A 17,791-nucleotide genomic window follows, 5' to 3' on the forward strand; every position below is an offset into this window, starting at 1 on the left:
CACCGAGCCCGCTGCCTTAAAAGGAGACGGGAGCCCCGGTCCGGGCCGTGCCAGAGCGAGGGGACCCGCCTGGAACCCGGGCTGGCCCCGAGGATGGCGATGGGAACGGGCGCGGGGATGGGGATGGAGGGGCGCGGTGGGGGATCGTGCAAATCCCTCTGTTTAAAAAACTTCCATTTGAGAAAGTGTGTCACATCCCGGCGCGGGCGCGTAATCCCGGCCTAATGGCATTATCGCCGCCTCATCGCCGTCATGGGACGGGGCCGGGGGCGAGCACCCCCCGCCCGCCGCCACGCGTGACCGCGGCTCGGTCCTGCGGGGAAACGGAGCCGCAGATCCGCCCGCTCCGTCGGGGCGCTCCTTGTCGGGAGCCCGGGCTCGGTGTCCCTGCCCTTCCCGGGTCCCGCTGCTCCCTCGGGGGCTCTATCGGCGCCTATCGATAATCGGGGTCCCGCTGTCCCCTCGGGGGCTCTATCGGCTCCTATCGATAATCGGGGTCCCGCTGTCCCCTCGGGCTCTCTATCGGCTCCTATCGATAATCGGGGTCCCGCTGTCCCCTCGGGGGCTCTATCGGCTCCTATCGATAATCGGGGTCCCGCTGTCCCCTCGGGGGCTCTATCGGCTCCTATCGATAATCGGGGTCCCGCTGTCCCCTCGGGGGCTCTATCGGCTCCTATCGATAATCGGGGTCCCTCTGTCTGCCCGCGTTCCCTGAGCGGAGCCAGTCTCGGGAGGGGCAAGCCGGGGTTCCTCTCTCAAATCCAACAGCTCCAGCAAACGGCGTTATTTGATAAAATGATCCTGTTGGGGTCCTCTCTCTGCTCCCTCTCTGGAATAACAGCGAGGATTTGGGGTCTGGAGCAGCCGGGACGAGGCTGCCTGACTCCTGCAGCCTGAGACGTCCTGGTGAACAGGGGAAAAGTGACAGAATCGGTTCTGGGAGCAGAGAAAAAAATCACTGGAAGCTCCACACACGGTGCAACCTCCCCAGTCGGCCAAAAAACCCCCTTCTGGGAGGGGACCCTGCGTGTACCTGGGCAACAAAATCTTTGAGGACAGGGGACATTCCAGTTTCTCTCCCTTGTTAGTTTTAATTTTCAAACTGTTCCTGGTGGGTGCAGTCCCCTCCTGTTGCCTCTGAAAGGGGGAAGGTGCAGGGCAGCCCCCAGCCCCAGAGGGTCACTCAGCCCCCCTGGTCCCCAGAATCCCTTTTCTCCCTGTTTGGGGCCAGGAGTTTGGCAGAAGTTGGAGGATCAAAGGAAGGATGAGCGAGCCGGCCCTGCGTGGGCAGAGCTGACAAGGTCTCACATCTTGGCCTGTTTGCTTCAGACGGGATCTGGGAACTTGTCTGGAATCACATCTGAAGCAGGATCTGACGCCGCTGGTCCCACGTCACGTGAGTTGTGGTTTTGGTCTAGGTTTGACTTTTAGAATTGCAGAAAATCACTGTCTCGTGTTTATTGGAGAGAGCATTTCACTGGCCAGAGAATAAAACCAGCCAGAATAAATCATGAGCTGGTCCTGGGCAGGAGTAACACTTTTCATTGCATCTGTCCCTTTCCTGGGTGTTTCACCATGGACAAATTTGATGCACACCAGCACTGCATGGAAGGGCCAACTCTCATAACCTTGATTTACATTTCCTCCAAAACCCAGTGCTCCTCCAAGCCAGAGAGGTGGAACATGCCCCTGCAGGCAGGGCAGGCTCTTCCCATCTTTCAGTTCTTAAAACCAGTCTGAAAACTCAAACTGCTCTGGGGCAAGGCCTCGCCTCAGCCCTGCATCCAGCCCCATTCCTGGGCACCTCTGCATTTAATTTAATTTTCTCATTGCCCAGATTTTCCCTCACTTCTCTGTAGGTGCTGGGCTCTTGCGCTGACCATCCTGGGGAATTTGGGGATTTTGGCAGACATGCTGAAACCCTCAAGCTCCTCTTTTGCAGCCTCCGTGCCCACAGGAGCTCGGCGGCGCTGGCAGCTTTCTCTCCAGGGCGTGTTTTCCATGGATACCTCAACGGAGGCAGCACCAAATAACAAGTAAATAACAGCCCGCCGCCGGGCCGCCGGCACAAAGCAAGCAATTGCCCTTCCCGCAGGTCACTAATCTCTTGACACATGGTCTTTGAGACCTGGGCCACGGGGAGCGAGGCTGAAAGGGAAGAAAAGATAGTGGGGACAATGGCAGGGCCGCCGGCTGGCTAATAACCCTTGTCCCAGCTTTGTCTGGGGACACTCAGAGTGGCGCTGGGACCAATCCATCTCCGCAGACAAAACCACGCGGCTGCCGCGGCCGCGGTGCCCGGGAGGGTCCCGGCTCACCGGGCTCCGTGCAAGGCGGGAGCTGCCGCAGGTATTAACAGCCCCCATTTTGTGGCCAGCAGTAATTCCCCCCTGTGTTTTCCCCTCCACGCTGAAAACAAACCCTTCACTTGATCCGTTTGTCCTCTCCAGTTGCCATCTGTCTTCCATCCTTCAAATCTCACCTTAAAACCAGCGCCTCTTGAGCAAATCCTCCCCGCCAGCCCCGCGGGCCGTCTCGCCCGCCGCGGGCCCGGCACTCCAAGCGCTCATTGAAGTGAAGGGGATTTGAGAGCGCGCAGGACACGCCGGGATTAAGGCCACAGATTGCGCTCCCCGGGCTGCAGCTCTGCCCGCCTGCGGCTCTGCTCCCTCCCCTTGGCCTCGGCAAGGTGCCCCGAGCGTGGGCAGCCCCATCCCTCTGCCCTTCAGGTGCTGCTGGGATGCAGGGCTGCGCCTGAGCCGGCCCTCCCGGGCTCCTCCTGCTTCCCCTGCAGGTGTGGAAACAGGAGAGGTGGCACAGGGGGCTTCACACGCGGGGCTGCTGTTTGTAACTCGGGAGGTTTTGCTGTTAATTGCAGCAAAATTAGAGATATGCGAAAAGTCTCTGTTTCTGCCCGTGCATCCGAAGAACGAGACGGATTTCTTCAGTTTTCATTCTTAAAGTTGTTTATTAAATCTTATCTGTAATTTTTTTCTCCCTGCCCAGCCGAGGTCCGCTCAGCAGGGCAGCCACAGGCACTCTGACCACCCCCGAGGCGCTGTTGTCTTTTTATACTACAAACTACGTATAACATATTTAGAATTACTTTCCAATACCCATCACCTATGTTAGACAGTGCACTTCTATTCCAAACCAATCCCAAAGTGGCAGCATCACAGCAGAAGATGGAGATAGAGAAGAAAAAGAAGAAGGACTAGACACACCCAAGTCCCTCCATCTTGTCCCCAAAACCCCCATTCTAAAAATCCCAAAATCTACCTTTTCACCCTGTTATCATTTTATTACTACATTATTTAAACTTCTGTGACTTTCAGGCCCTTATACAAAGCTGGCAATTTGCTCCCTGGGTAATAATCAAACCCACAGGTGTTCTGGGCTGTGTGCCAGGGTCTCCAAGCCCCCCCGGCGGGGTCCTCGGCAACTCTGGACACCCAGAGGGATGCACTGAGTTCTGACATCTGTACAGATGTGCAGGTGCTGTCTCACCTCACACATCCCACCCCATCCCATCCCGTCCCGTCCCGTCCCATCCCATCCCATCCCATCCCCATCTCATCCCCATATCCCGATCCCCATATCCCCATATCCCCATATCTCCATCCCCATATCCCCATATCTCCACATCCCCATATCCCCATATTCCCATATCCCCATCCCGCACCACCCCGGGGCAGCGCCTGCGGGGCGGCCCCGCCGAGCCGTGAATCACCCGCACATCAAAGCCCCGGCAGAGCAGCGCTCACAGCCCGGCAGCCGCTGCGAGAGGACAGTGCCTGTGCAGATGTTCTGCAGCAGCTTTTCTCAATTACAGAGAGCAGCAGAATTCACCAGAAAAGCCAGGGAAAGGAAGGGAAAGAGTCCTGGCCAGTGGGGGCCGGAGCAAAGGGCCCACACATCCCCTGAAGGTTCAGACCAGCACATCTCCCCGTGCCTCCATTTCAGCTCCTGTATTATATTTAATTACCTCACATTCCCCTCCAGCCCTTGCTGTGGTGGGCATCACCTGCTCCCATCAAAATCTTGCTCTTCTTTAGGGAAACCCCTCCTTGCTGGGCTTCATGGGCGCAGAGGGGAGCTCTGAATTCTGATCCAATCCTCTGGAAGTGGTGAGATTCCTCCTGGAAAATCCACCCACAGCAAGGCTGATCATGTGAGCCACAGCAGGGTGACACACGGTGGCTTTTGGCTGAGCCTGGCAAGGGCAGCCCTGATCCCACGGACACTGTGGACAACCAGGAGCAGGAGTCTCACAGTCTGGCCAGTCAGCCGGGCAGGACAATGGCATCACTGCCACATGACAGCTGGACTTTCCCCTTTCCACAGCAAAAAGAGCAAAATTCAGTGTACCTTGGGAGGTGGCTGCAGCAAAAAGAGCAAAATTCAGCATACCTTGAGGGGAGGCTGCAGCAAAAAGAGCAAAATTCAGGGTACTTTGGGAGGTGGCTGCAGTGTGGGCACCCTGGCATGGCAGGAGAGGCCGTGGGATGAGCCTGGCCTTCCCTCTGGGGGTCATGGAATGGTGCAAGGTGGGATGGGGAGCAGGGTGCAGGGCCAGCTCCTCAGCCCGGGCTGCAGGTGCTCTCTCTGGTTTTCTGCTGGAACGAAGCTGCTGCTCTGAACGTGGATCCCAGCCTCCAGCCCACAGCAGACCCTTGCCAGAGGCCTCTCCCCTCTGCTCAGGAAGGAATGCACTCACTCATCGTTCCCATCTCATCCCTGGGGATGCAGAGATGCTGAGCTCCCTCCAGAGCACATCAGGGTGCCCCTGCTCCCACAACCCCACTCTGAAGGGAAAATCCAATCAGTTCTCTCCCCGTCCTCCTTCCCATGGCCCCACAAACTGACACTGCCCACCTCTCCAGGAAAGGGCCCAGAGGGAGAGGGGCTGGGTGGGAATGGGATTAATGCTCAGCTGCCACACGGGCAGTGGCATCACCTTTTATTAATGTCCTGGAATAATATTGTAAATACTCACTGGGAAATAATGATATCCTATAAAAGAAGCAGCAGCCTGTGGTTTGAGCCAGGACTGGTTAGCAATACTTGTTTTTATTAAAGAGACGTTTCATGTCTCGTTTATAGATTAGATTTTAACCTGACAACCTTTTAACATTGTATTAAATTAGAAATTAACTTTGTACGGTTGCTCCTCACAGTATAATTGAGCCACTGATAGGCTGAGTGCTAGGGAATATTTCAGATACCTTTCAGACAGCAAAGTTCCCAAGAAAATTCAGAGCCTCCTCCTTGATCTAGACCAGGGCTTTGCTATTAATTAGTATTTATGATCAGGTGGCAGGAATGCTTTCCATGGAGGGGGAGCTGCCGGGGAGCAGCATCCCTGCACTGTGCCCATCCCCAGGGACGTGATGGAGGGAAGGGGATGGAGGTGCCAGGGAATGCTGCAAGCCCCTGACCCCGCCGCCAGTATTTTAGCATAATTTCCTCCAGCAGAAACTCCCAAGAAAGGCAAAAATTCATCCTGGGAACTCCCTGGCAGGTGTTCTGCACCGCGGGAGCGAGGGATGCTGTGCCCGGCTGGGGGGCAGGGACAGGGACAGGGGACAGGGGACAGGTGAGGGCCACAGCTGAACCTCTCAGACCTTCCCTTCCCCATTCTGCTCCCAGCAGCTCCCGCAGTCCCGGGACAGGCGCTGCCGCAGACAAATGCTTGTCCCGGTGCCTTTTCCATCTGTGAAACAGGCCAAGCAGTGGATCCAATTATTTTTTTCCTAGCACACAAGCCACTAATCATTTATTGCATTAAAAAAAAAAAAAGAAAAAGAAAACCCTCGTCTCCGCAACTTTTGTTCCCGTTTTATCCAATTAAAACTCAAGGCAAAAAAGAAAAAAAAAAAGAAAAAAAAAAGAAGTTTCGTTTTCTCCTTTTTGCAATCACAAAGACCCGATCTCAGCCCCATTGACTCGCTAATTGTAAGCACTCAAATGGTCGGGTTTAAAGTTACACTTAGCAGCTGTGAAACATTAGGGTGAAGTGATTACAACCTACTGGAGGATACCGAACATTTTTACAATATCTCAGGAGCACAAGGGGAAGACAACAGGAAATGGCGCAAACTTTCCTACCCTGCACAGCAACAAGCCAGAGCAAAGGAGCGAGAAAATAAATGTAGAGACGTGGCGCAGACGTGGTTTGGATGCTCAAAAAGTTCCTGAGGAAGCCCTGGTGGGAGCACCATGGATTTCCCCCGGGGAGGACGGGGAACAACGTTCAGGGATTTCACAGCTGCACTTTGCAGGGTGCAAAGTGTGCAAAGTGCGTTTGCCAAACTCTGCTCCGGGTTCTCTGCTCAGGAAGGAGATCTTGGCAGTGTTTTGCCCTTGGCCACTTCTTTGCCTTGTCCCAGCAAATATTCTGGGCCTGGGGAATGCTGCTCAGGGCAGGACAGACCGGAGTCTGTCCCTCAGAGGGACAGGGACAGGATCGGGTGTGCCTGGGCTGGGGCTCAGCATCCCCAGCAAAGCCACCAAAGCCCGAGCTCCACGTGCTCTGCAGAGCACCAGGAACCCTGATGGTTACACCCAGGCCCTGGACTGCTCCTGAGATCTGATTTCATTTGAACTCCGAGCTGTCACGATGGAAAACCACTGACTTCCCGCTCCTTTTCCAACGGCCCAACATCACCCTCCCATGATTTAAGCTTGCTACACGTGTGTGTGTATTACAGAAACCAGGGTAGGATAAGAAAGCAATATTTCATGTTAATTCATGAAATCTGAACTCAACTTTTAATAGAAGAGCCCCACTTTATGCCCAGAGTGATATACAGTCAGCCCTGCTTTAAATGAGACGTTTTGCCTTTTGAACTCAGCAGGAGCCCTCTGCTTACAACTACTGGAAAGAGTTTAAAAACCTGCAAGTCCCCGTGTCTCTTGGGCTCTTTGGTTTATATCATGGCACAACATTCTTGCTGGGCTGCCAGCTGCTGTGCTTGAGAACCTGGCGTGTCAGAAACTCACCTGGAGAATTTCCACCACGGCAGGAGCCACGAAATCCTGCAAAGACCACGAGCCTCTGGCTGCTTTTAAGTGGGGTTTGGATCAAGTTCCCAGACTGAAAACCTGGTTCTGTTAAAGCCAGGGGTGAACCTCCCTTAAAAGAAGCTTCTAGACTTATCAAGGGACAGAAATATTCTCTCCTGGTGCCTGGAAATGAGTTCTCATTTGGCTGCTGAGGCTGAGGAGGAGGAGGAAGGGTGGTGTGGCATAAGACCACCCGGCACCCAGCTGAAATGGGGGCTTTTAGGGCCATGGGTGGGAGTGAAGAACACAGTGCAGGGATGTGTTGCATTTACTAATGAATCAGATCCTATAGAGTTATTATTGACTGAAATCCTATAAAATTATCATTAAATCGGACCCTGCAGACCTTAGAGTTAGTGATAATTCAGACCTCATGGAGTTATCAATGAATCAGATCCTATACAGTCATCACTGCAACACACTCGGTTTTCTCTGGCTCACAGAAGAGCTGGAACTCAGTGGTTATTCTGCTGGGTCATCTGTGAAAGTATCAAATTGAAGTCAAATTAGCCACCTCATGGCAATGCTTATTTTTGTTTTTTAGGCTCTAGGCTTTCTTAACAGTTTGGCTACAGGGCTATCAACAGCAGAGAATTTAGGACATTCTTTTCAATGAACCAGACTGAAAATATTTTGGTACAGCCCCAGTTTGTGGGGTTTTTTTGAATCTCTTCCCCCCCACTTTAAACAAAACATCCTGATTCAAAGGAGCTTCTTGCAGACTGGGAATTTCCACATGGCCATATTGCAGCACTTATAAAAAGTGATTTAATGCCTGCCAACAACAAATACATTTGCAATGACACCACTCTGTGTTATGTGCTATCCCACTCTGTGTGCTCAGCCAGAAGCAGCCAGGCTGTCCCAGGCAGGAGGGAGAAGAGCTCCTTCCTTCCTTCCTTCCTCCCTCCCTCCAGGAGAACTTTGTCCCTTTCCCGGCTCCTTGGAAAGCCTGAAAGGAAACAAGCATCACGGTGACAACACAATCCCTTCTGTATGTGTTAATCTGGATTTTGTTTGAACTTTTGGAGCTGACCTTGGCTTGAACTGTGTTAAAAACCCTGACTGGTGTGGACTGACTTGACCCTGCGGTCCCATTTGTCCGCGGTGCCAGTCCTGCCCTCAGCCCTGTACTTCAAGCCTTTATTTTACAGACAAAAAGGAACATAACATTACAGCAGATATAGCCAGCAGGCCAGAGCTTGAAGTACTTACTTAGAGGCAAAACTCTCCTCTGATTTCATCCCAAGGAAGTTATTTTTTTTGCTTGAGAAGAGACTGACTGAAAACCAAGCAAGAAACTGAAATTATTGCTGTAAACTCTTGCTTTTTATTAGCGGTTTCCAAGCCTGAAGAAAACAAAACCTTCCGAGTGGCTGTGTTACAGTCAAAAGCAAAAAAAAAACCCAACAAAACCAACCCAAACCAAGCCCAAGACTGAACTGGGTGTTTGGGGATGGAGTAGGAAGAGGGTGGTTGGTTCTGCATCCCCTGGTGTGGCTGGCTGGAGCTGTAAGATTTGTGGCTTTAGATAGTTTCCTCTCCCTGCCATGACTCAAACAGCTTCTATTAAAAACAAGTAGTGGGAAGGAAATTTCATAAGCTGACAGCCCCATCTCACTCTGCTGCTAGACACAAGTTGGCTGAGATGTAGGAATTTGTGTGGTTATGATGTGTGAGCCCAGAACTGTTTTATCAGCAGGGTTATGCAGTGCTAGCTCTGACTGTGCACGTTCAGAAGGGTGCAGAGGTTCAGGCTGCTCTGCAAAGCCTCTGCTCCATGATCCTACAACAGAACAGATGGAAATGGGTGCTCTGCCTCCTGCACCTGGTCCTTGTCCCACTGGAGTCTGTGGGATGAGGAAGCAGGGCCTCAGCCAGAGCAGGGAGCTGGGTGTTGGTTTTCAGAGGAGCCAAGTTGGTGCAAGGCACACCCCCTAAATACCTTGTTTTTAAAAATTCTGTCTGTGCACACGAGGACAAGGAAATGGGGAGGCAAAACCATGCTAGACTGGCTGCATAACAGCCACTGATGGCTTTAATTAAAGCCCTCAAGTCAGTAAATACACACAGAGTCTGGCCCAGGGAGATACACAAAGCCCACAGTCAGCCCAGTAACACTCCATGAACATTGCCATTTAAGCAGTTTCTTGTTTAACTTAGATTTATTCAATGACACATGCATTTCTGGACAGATAATCTGAGTTCCAATGAACAACTTTTATAACCAAATATGAGAAATCCGTGACTGCAATTAGTCAATTAAGTACATTTCTAAAATACATGACTAGAAGAAAATTGGAGCGAGAGAGAGAATTCCTCCAAAGAACAAAAAGAAACATTTCCATTGGTAATACTCCTGGCATTGCTGAGTATCAGAGGGGAAGAAGGGCAGCAAGGAGACATGATGAGGAGGGAATAACATCATCAACCCTGTCCACAGAAAGTCCTCCAGTTTCCAGTCTCTCCAGTTCATCCAATAATGCTCGGCACTTTCACGAATGGTGAGAGCTCCTCTGACTTACAGAGATTCATCTCTCAGCACGAAAAAAGCAGAGAACAGTTGTGAGACCTTGTGCTTGACCCAAGATGGCTTAGGAGTATTTCTCCTCACCCAACCTCTTCCTGAAGACAGCGAGAAAAGAAGCTGCAGAGCTCTCAGGACTGAAGATGGAGCCTCTTCGTATTGCACAGGAACACAGAGTCAAGATTTCATGAGGATGCTTCAGGAAGGTTTAAGAGTCATCAATATTCATCAGGGTAACGAGAACCATCCCGGGAGCCGGCAGGTGACAGACACAGCGGGATTGACGGGGGGAGAGGCGGCTCCTTCCCCTGGCTGGGTGTGTCCCTGCTGGGCGGCGGCTTTAGGGGAATCCCGTGGGGAACAGGCTCAGGGGCTGGTTCTCGTTGGTCGGCAGGGGGGAGCGGTAGCCGTCGAAGTTGCGGGGGATGCTGCCGCTGGTGGAGCCCGAGCTGTTACTGAGCGTCTCTATGCTTCCCTCTCGCTGAAGCTCTGCAAGGGAGAGAGAGCAGGTCCCGGTTAGAGTTTGGGATAAACCCCCAGAGTGGTCAGACAGATGCTTTACTGACAAATCCCTTTGCTGTTGCATTGCTCTGACATTTGCTCATCGTCCTTTCCTGGGCTGGTTTGGGAATCGCTCCTGAGGAATGCCAGCTCCTGGTTCCACTCCTCTCCAACATTACCTGCTGGCCTTCCCTGGGGCCGAGGCTGCTGCCTCAGGACGTGACAGGGTTCCACGGTGGGGATCTCATGGCTGAACCCAGCAGGGTATGAAGGGGACAACTGCAGATGATGGGAAATGCTGGGAAGGGCCATTGGCAGAGTGTGAACCACTGCCATTCCCCACCTTGGGAACACCAGGACTTTCCACAGCCCTTTATCCTGCCCAAATGGATGTAAACAACTCAGCTTTTTCAGCTCAAAGAGAAAATATCCCCTTTCCTCAGCCGTGCCCTAAACACAAGAGAAAGCAGCCTGGCTGTGGCTCTGCCTCTCCTGCTCACACCCACCCTGCCACCTCCCCTCGCTGACCTCCAGGAGCCTTTAGTGCTCCCTGATCTCCCAGCAGGAGGATTGTTGTGTGTGCAGGGCACGGTTCCCAGCCGTGGCCTCTCTGGGAGCCACCTGAACCCTGCAGTTGGCTCGGTGGCCACACTGGCAGCACTCAGCAGGCAGAGCCCCAGGGAGGGCACAGGAATCCTCCCCCAGGGTGGCAGTGGTGACAGGAGACAAGAAATGCTCTGGGGAGTTGTGATGGGAGACCCTGAGCATGACTTGGTCTGGGCAGCCTGGGCCGGAGGGGAAGGGGTGGGGACAGGAGTTTTGGGCAAATTCCTCTGCTGGCCAAAGGGGAAAGGGGACCTGGAGGGGCTACAGGAGAGCTGGAGAAGGACTTTTTATAAGGGCACAGAGTAACAGGACAAGGAGGAATGGCTTTAAATGGGAAGAGAAATTTAGATGGGACACTGGAAAAAAATGTTCCCTGTGAGGGAGCTGAGAGACCAGAACCGAGGAGCTGTGGCTGCCCCATCCCTGGAAATCCTCAAGGCCAGGCTGGATGGGGCTTGAAGCAGCCTGGGATAGTGGGAGGAGTCCTTGTCCATGGCAGGGGGTGGAATTAGATGAGCTTTAAGGTCCCTTCCCACCCAAACCTTTCTCTGGTTCTATCTAAGACTCGTCTGGGGTGGAAAGGAGCCTCAGGAGCTGGAGGGGCAGTGCCTGCTCTGATCTCTGCTAAATCTGCTAAACATTCCTGCACTTTCACTGCCTCACCTGGGTTATTTAACCTCCTGTAAACACTTTGCCTGCACTTTGCCTGCAGTGGGACTCTGTGATAAGGACAGATCTATACATAAAGTACAGGGAACAGCAAGAATTTAGCTTTTCCCTAAACCATAAAGTATCCCAGCCCAGCATCCTCTGGCCCTGCCCTGCTCCCCCCAGCCCCTGGGCACTGCACACACCTAGCAGTGAGGGCTATGGGATTTAATCCCTCATCCTGGAGGGAACCTGTAAGGAGATAATCTGCCCAGGATACAAGGAAAACAAATCAGCAGGAAGCTCATCACCCTGAAAGAAGTGCTGGTAATGACCTCAGCTGCATTCATCACCATTTCTTGCCAGTATCTGGTGAAGGAATGTCCATGTCTAAACCTCCTCACATCCTCACTGTCCCCTGAGTCCAGGAAGTAAAAACAGTAATTTAAATCAGAAATGAGTGGCGTATCCCACACTAATACCGTGCTTATCCTGTCTGATTTGGGGCTTTCATCTCCCTCAGCACACAGCTGGCTTTGCTTAAAGGTCCCACGTCAGAGCTGGGGCTGGGCAGTGCTGCTGGGCTCCCCCACGCCCCAGCACGGCTCCTCCCGGGGTGATCCCACTCTCTTTTCCACCCACAATTCATTTCCAGGTAAAGTGTTTCCAGCAAGACAAGGGAGAGGGACAGAGAGAGGAGTTTTGTTCTTGTAGCTGCTGTTTCTGTCCCTGGGGTTGAGCTCCTGCCTGTCCCTCAGTGCCTGCTGTGGGACCCTGTGCCCGGCCCAGCTGGAATTTGGGGGGATTTGGGTTTTTCTGGGCTCTGCAGGAGCTGGCAGCTCCTGTCACCTCTGCGGGGCCTGCCAGGGGGTGGCACTGCAGAGACTGATGCCAGGCAGGGAGCAGGAATCCGGGATGCAGAGCTGTGGGCACAGGGCCTGGATGGAGGGAGGGAAAGGAGCCCTGTCCTGGCCGTGTCCCACAGCTCCGAGCTGTCCTGAGCTCCCCTTGCAGCTGCCAGGCAGGAAAACCCGACCATTCCTGATGAGGAGGGACCAAAACCAGGGGACAGGAGGGGCAGAGGCTCTGGAGAGGATTTTCCTGCCCAATCTAGGCTGGGGGGGTGCCAGGCTAAAACCTGGGGAGCTCCCACATGCAAGCTGCCATCCCTGGGCACACATTCCCCATGGAACACGAGTCCCAGCACTCTGTCACAGCCCAGCTCTCACTCTGGAACTAATTACCCAGGCAGGCAGACGAGCTGTGTATTCTGATACCCGAGGAAGCCCTGGAAAAGTGCTCGGCTGCCACAGGGAGCTCTGCTGTGCTCAGGAAATTGGGCTCTTGCCCTCACCCTGGCTGGCTCTGCAGCATGGCTGGGTCACACCAGGGGGGCAATTAGCCATGACATGGTCACCAGGGGCCACCTGCCCACACAGCTGACCCAGCACCACAGGCAGAACAGCCTGTGCTCCCCCAGATTGCCCTGTTTCATTAATTAAAAAAAAATTAAAAAAAAAATCCAGTGTATATTATTGTATATTATTATTGTTCCTCCCAGCCCTTAGAGCAGAGCGGGGCAGAGCAGGGGAACATCAGTGAGATTCCCATGGGAAGCACAGACCAGACTGGGAATGGCTCCATGGCATGGGGACACCCTTCCTGTCACAGAGGGAAAACTGCAGGACAATTTCTCATCGATCTGGACAGGGCAAGCAAGTGCAGCAGGAGCTGCAGGGTGGGGCTGTCAGGAGAGACAGGTCCCTAAAGCCACCCTGAGATGGGACAACCAAAGGACCTGAAAGGACCTGAAAGGACCTGAAAGGACCTGATGTCACACAGTCAGACCACTGACATCTTCTGTGCTGGGAAAACACAAAACAGGAGCAAATCCCCATGGAAGGACGGGAGTGGGTGGCAGGAGAGCCCAGAGCAGCAGGATCAGGGAGCTGCAGCACTCCAGGGCTGCCCAGGCAGTGATTCCCTCCACTCTGGTGGAGTTAGGCCAGGAATGGACTTGGCCCCAGCAAGTCTGAGGGTTATTGTGTCTGCATTCCCCCATGCACACACTGTCGAGATGTATTAACTTCCTTAAATGTACCAGTAAAACAACCTCATATGATACACTTTAATGAACTTGTACAGTAGCCAACAAATTGTGCATCATATAAAACCCATTCGGCCTTATAGACTCTCTGGCTATTTTGTAATAACTGCAATTTGCTTCTGCTGAAGCAAGATAACCAGGGTTGAGAAGTCAGGCTTTGCAGAAACCTAAATATTTGATTTGGGGGGGAGTGGGTGGGAGAAGGAAGAAAGGGGCCTCTGGGAGCTATTTATGGGGTCAAAATAACATGAGACCTGCTCTTCTTGTAGCGTTTCCACCATCAAGGAAATGAAATACTGTGAGAAGACCAGCACTTGCATTATTTTGGCCCCAGAAATGGCTCCCTGAGGCTTTCAGAAGCCCGTGAAAAACAAACACAAATACAAATAAATGCTAATACTGGAAACGTAAATACTAAAACCTGCCCATGTCCCCGGAGGAAACGACTCACAAAGTCCTGCCTGCCCTAAAAAAAAAAAAAAAAAAAAAGGAAAAAAAGTGAAGGAGCTGGAACATCTGCTGAAGCCATGAGGAGAAAGTCACTTCAGGGGAGCTGGGAACAGCCCTGCCTGAGCTTTTGACAGTAACAATAATGGGCACTGCTGGCATCACCCAGGGTCCCAGAGTAAGGGGATTTTCAGGGCGCACACACACTTTCCACCGTGCTGGAGGCAGCAGCAGCAGCGAAAATCCTTGTGGCTGCTGGTGTGGGATGGCAAGTGGCCACCCTGAGTCCCTGGCCCAGCCCAGGGCAGCCGTCCCCTCTCATGGCACAGCTCCGGGCCCGGGGGAGCACTGGGACAGCAATGGGGCATCAGAGCAGCTGGGAGCAGATCCTGGCTGCTCCTGCCTGGCATGGCTGCTCCAGCCTGGCATGGCTGCCAGCGGGGCTGCCCTGCAGTGTGGAGGGTGCTCCATGAGGAGCTGGCAAGGAAACCTTGCAGGAATCATTTCTTTGTGCTGATATTCCTGGCTGCCATGCTGCAGCCAGCCTGCCCTGTCCCTCACTCCTCTGCCCCAGCCACGCTGCTCTCCTGAGCTGGCTGCTGAGGTGGAGGGAGAGGAGGAGGAAGAGGAAGAGGAAGAGGAGCTGCTCTGGGCACAGCCTGGGGTCTGCAGGGCTGGGAGAGCAGTGCTGCTCGAGGTCCAGCTGCACCCTCCATTCCAGAAAGCTCCAGCAACTGTCAAAGGACCCCATCAAATCCAAGGTACAAAGGCCTGCCAAGCCTAAATGTGAAACCATTTTATAGGGCACATTAATTCAATGCCTGAAGAAAATCTATACAGGCCTCTTTTGCCCGGAACACTCATAAATTATGCTGCCTTTCTTAGCCGTGCTGCTCTCCTGTAGTGGTCCACTCGAAGCCATGGTATCTCCTTTATGTCCACTCAAAAATCTCCTCTCCAGTGCATTATTATTTCTTCTAATGGTTTTTCCTTTCTCTCTGTTTGCCTTTCCCCTCTTTAAGCCCAGTTTCAAAATATCCCAAATCATTTTCTGCAAGAGCTGACCCTTTCCTCTTACCTACGGAGGGGCTGCCCGGGATAAGTGATCCAATGACAGCAGCCTGATGTGTCAGGGCAGCGGGGAAGCGGCAGCAACTCTGAATACAAGAATTATTCTTCATCATCTCAAACTGTCACAACACATTACCCTCAAAGCCGCAGCTCGCTGAAGGAGTGACCCTGCACTGAATGGGAGAGTGCTCGGGGAAAGAACTAATTGTAGCCTCTTTTCACACGTCAGTCACTTTTCACAGCACCAAGCCTTTCAAGCTCAACTAATGTCAAGTTCCCTTTTCCTTTTGCTGGGCTGAGTATTTCTGATTTTTAAGGATGGCATTTTTAAAGGAACAAGGTCTCTGGTGAGGGATGAGGCCGGGGAGGGGAGGGAAGGAAGCGTCGGAGTGAGCACGCATCAGAAGGTCTATCAGATGCCCCAAGACTCGTTAGGAATTAGACAATTAACAAGTAGGAATGCAGGAAGTGGGGTAACGGCCAGCAGAGCTCGAATCTCCTCGATTTCATTTCTGTCATTCACAGCAATTATTCTGGAGAACTTTTCAGGCTCTGCCGTGAGGGGGAATGTGTTCAACCCCTTCCCGAAATGAGGATGTGGGACAGGAATTTTCCAGTCTGGGGGAGAGACACAAGGTGCTGCTCACCAAACCCACCTCTCCCCATCCACGGGGGCTTCTGAATAAACAGCTAAAAGGCAAAAATTCAAGCCTCTTTTTAAAATCAAAGACAATTCCCTTTCGTTTTGGAGGAGATTCCCTGCGGAGAGAGCTCTGGGAATGCCAGCCTGGTCCATGATCTGGGGCAGGCACACATAAGGGCCCTTCAAGCTCCTTGTCTTTGACTGAAATCCTGACAGATTCTGTGGCAAGGACTATTTTTTCACCCTTACATTTACACAATGCCCATCGTAGGGGACTTGCAGAACTGACTGGGGCTTCCCGAGTGTTATTTATTAACTGTAATGAATAATAATTATGGAGCTTCTGCCATCTGGATTCTCACTCAAAAGGGCCCTATTTAAAAGGAACGCTAAAAGGCAATTTGTATTAACACAATGGAAGTCTTGAGGATCTCTTAAACTGTTTGTAATTTACACAACGCTCCCCAGTGAATGGGTGAGTTAAACATTTTAATTTCCCTGATTGCTGCTGAAGGGAGCGGGATGTGCTCCCCCCAGGAGCTCACACGGGCACTCGCACACGGAAAGGTTCCATCTTTCAGGATTCTGACAACATCCCAAACTCTGCTGGGTGCTTTTGGCGCTGTTTCTGCAGGAAACATTCACTCTGAGCATCATCACTGTGCCCAGGGCAGCGGGAGCTGCTGCTGGGACAAGGTGGGGAAGAGCTCAAGAGCTGAGGCGAGGTGGGAAACCACACTGGGATGAGGAAATATCAGGGTGCTGGGAAATTACATCAATTACATCGCTGCTACTGCACTTGGAGGTTTTTCTTGAGTATTTCCTTTTTTTTTTTTTTTTTAATGAAATGCAATTATGCTAACGAGGGAGCTCTAATTATAATCCATCTCCAGCACCCTTGGCGGCTGCTCGGAGCGAGGGGCTCCAGCCCCGCTGGCAGCTCTGGGGATCTGCTGGCAGGGAGGGCACAGGGGGGCACTGCACCCCCAGGGGAACCTGTGCTTTTGGGGATTTGGATGAACAAAAATTGTGATATTCAATTGCAGTGAAATGACAGCACTGAGTCCTCGTTGAAAATCTTAATTTTCCAAGTTGGTTTTGATTTGAGATGGCTGAAATTTCTGGGCAAATGTGTGTTGCTCCTTTCCAGAGGGAGCACAGGCAAAGAGTCAGTTCCCAGTTTTATATATTGCTATGATTACAATTTCAGCTTCTTATGATAATGTTGAAAAGTCAGTTAAAGCTGCTCTCTGCCCCGAGCCTTGTTCAGTGGGACTGACTTCCTGCCATGCTCTGGGTGACAGCCTGACACACCTGCTCCTCAGAAATGTTTCTTTTTCCTTTTTTACAAACTCAACAGTTTCACTAAAGAGATTTTAAACTCTTTTCAAATGAGGGAAAAAAAAAACCCACCAAAATCCAAACCATGTCATTTGAGCATTGAAAATCAATTCCAGTGTTAAAGCTGTCTCATCCTGTCACAACCTGAAAGATGCTGAGATGCCACAAAAGCACCTCCATTAAATTTGCAAGTAAAGAAGACTGGGAAACACTGCCTGAGCAACTTCTGTGAAATCAGGATTCAGTGGCCTATGTAAAATATTAGTTCCTGTCAAGCTGCCTTACAATAACTCCAGTGCTGAATCCACCCAGAGCTGGCTCGTGCCATGCACTTGGAGATGAAAGCTGGCATCCTGGAACAAAGGTGGCAGCATCCAGCAAGGAGATGGGGAGGTACAGGAGGAAGGAGAGATCCAGGGGAATGGAGACAGAGCCTCGTGAACATCAGAGTCCCTCTGAGAGCCCAAATCTCCTTTCTAGTGCCTGATTTCACTGCGGGGATGCCAAACAATTTAACACTTGCAAAACAGGGAGGACACCTGAGCTTACAGAAATGTCCAGGTCTGCTTCAGTACAAAGAGAGCGGTGAGGAAAGGGCAAAACATCCTGCATGAACTTCTAACCAGGTTGTTTATTCCTTTAAAAAGAGCACCCAGAAAGCTCCATGTGACCTGAGCCCATGGAGTAGGCGACCCAAGACTCTGGCATCTGGCCAGACTTGACTCTGAGCATTTTATGGAAGGTTAAAAGTGCACCAGATAAAGGACTGGTATTTAGAGGGAGAATATTCTTCAAGATAGGCACTTTCACAATGACTTCCAGTGCTTTTAAAAAA

The 17,791-nt window shown here is 52.0% G+C and overlaps 1 protein-coding gene across 7 annotated transcripts in view; it reads right to left on the minus strand.

Moving 5' to 3' along the window:
• Positions 1–9,069: 9,069 nt before the first annotated feature.
• The window catches only part of BCAS3 (BCAS3 microtubule associated cell migration factor), a 300,365-nt gene continuing 291,643 nt past the window's right edge, over positions 9,070–17,791 (minus strand). For 4 of the 7 annotated variants that reach the window (XM_066563443.1, XM_066563444.1, XM_066563445.1 and 1 more), the window contains one exon: positions 9,070–10,081. In XM_066563443.1, coding sequence (XP_066419540.1) covers positions 9,933–10,081 — 149 coding nt within the window. In that variant the 3' untranslated portion in view covers positions 9,070–9,932. The remainder of the gene's footprint in view (positions 10,082–17,791) is intronic. The other 3 variants (XM_066563449.1, XM_066563447.1, XM_066563448.1) reach the window with 2 other exon arrangements.

Source organism: Molothrus aeneus, chromosome 20, assembly GCF_037042795.1.
Source record: "Molothrus aeneus isolate 106 chromosome 20, BPBGC_Maene_1.0, whole genome shotgun sequence".
Taxonomy (NCBI): Eukaryota; Metazoa; Chordata; class Aves; order Passeriformes; family Icteridae; genus Molothrus; species Molothrus aeneus.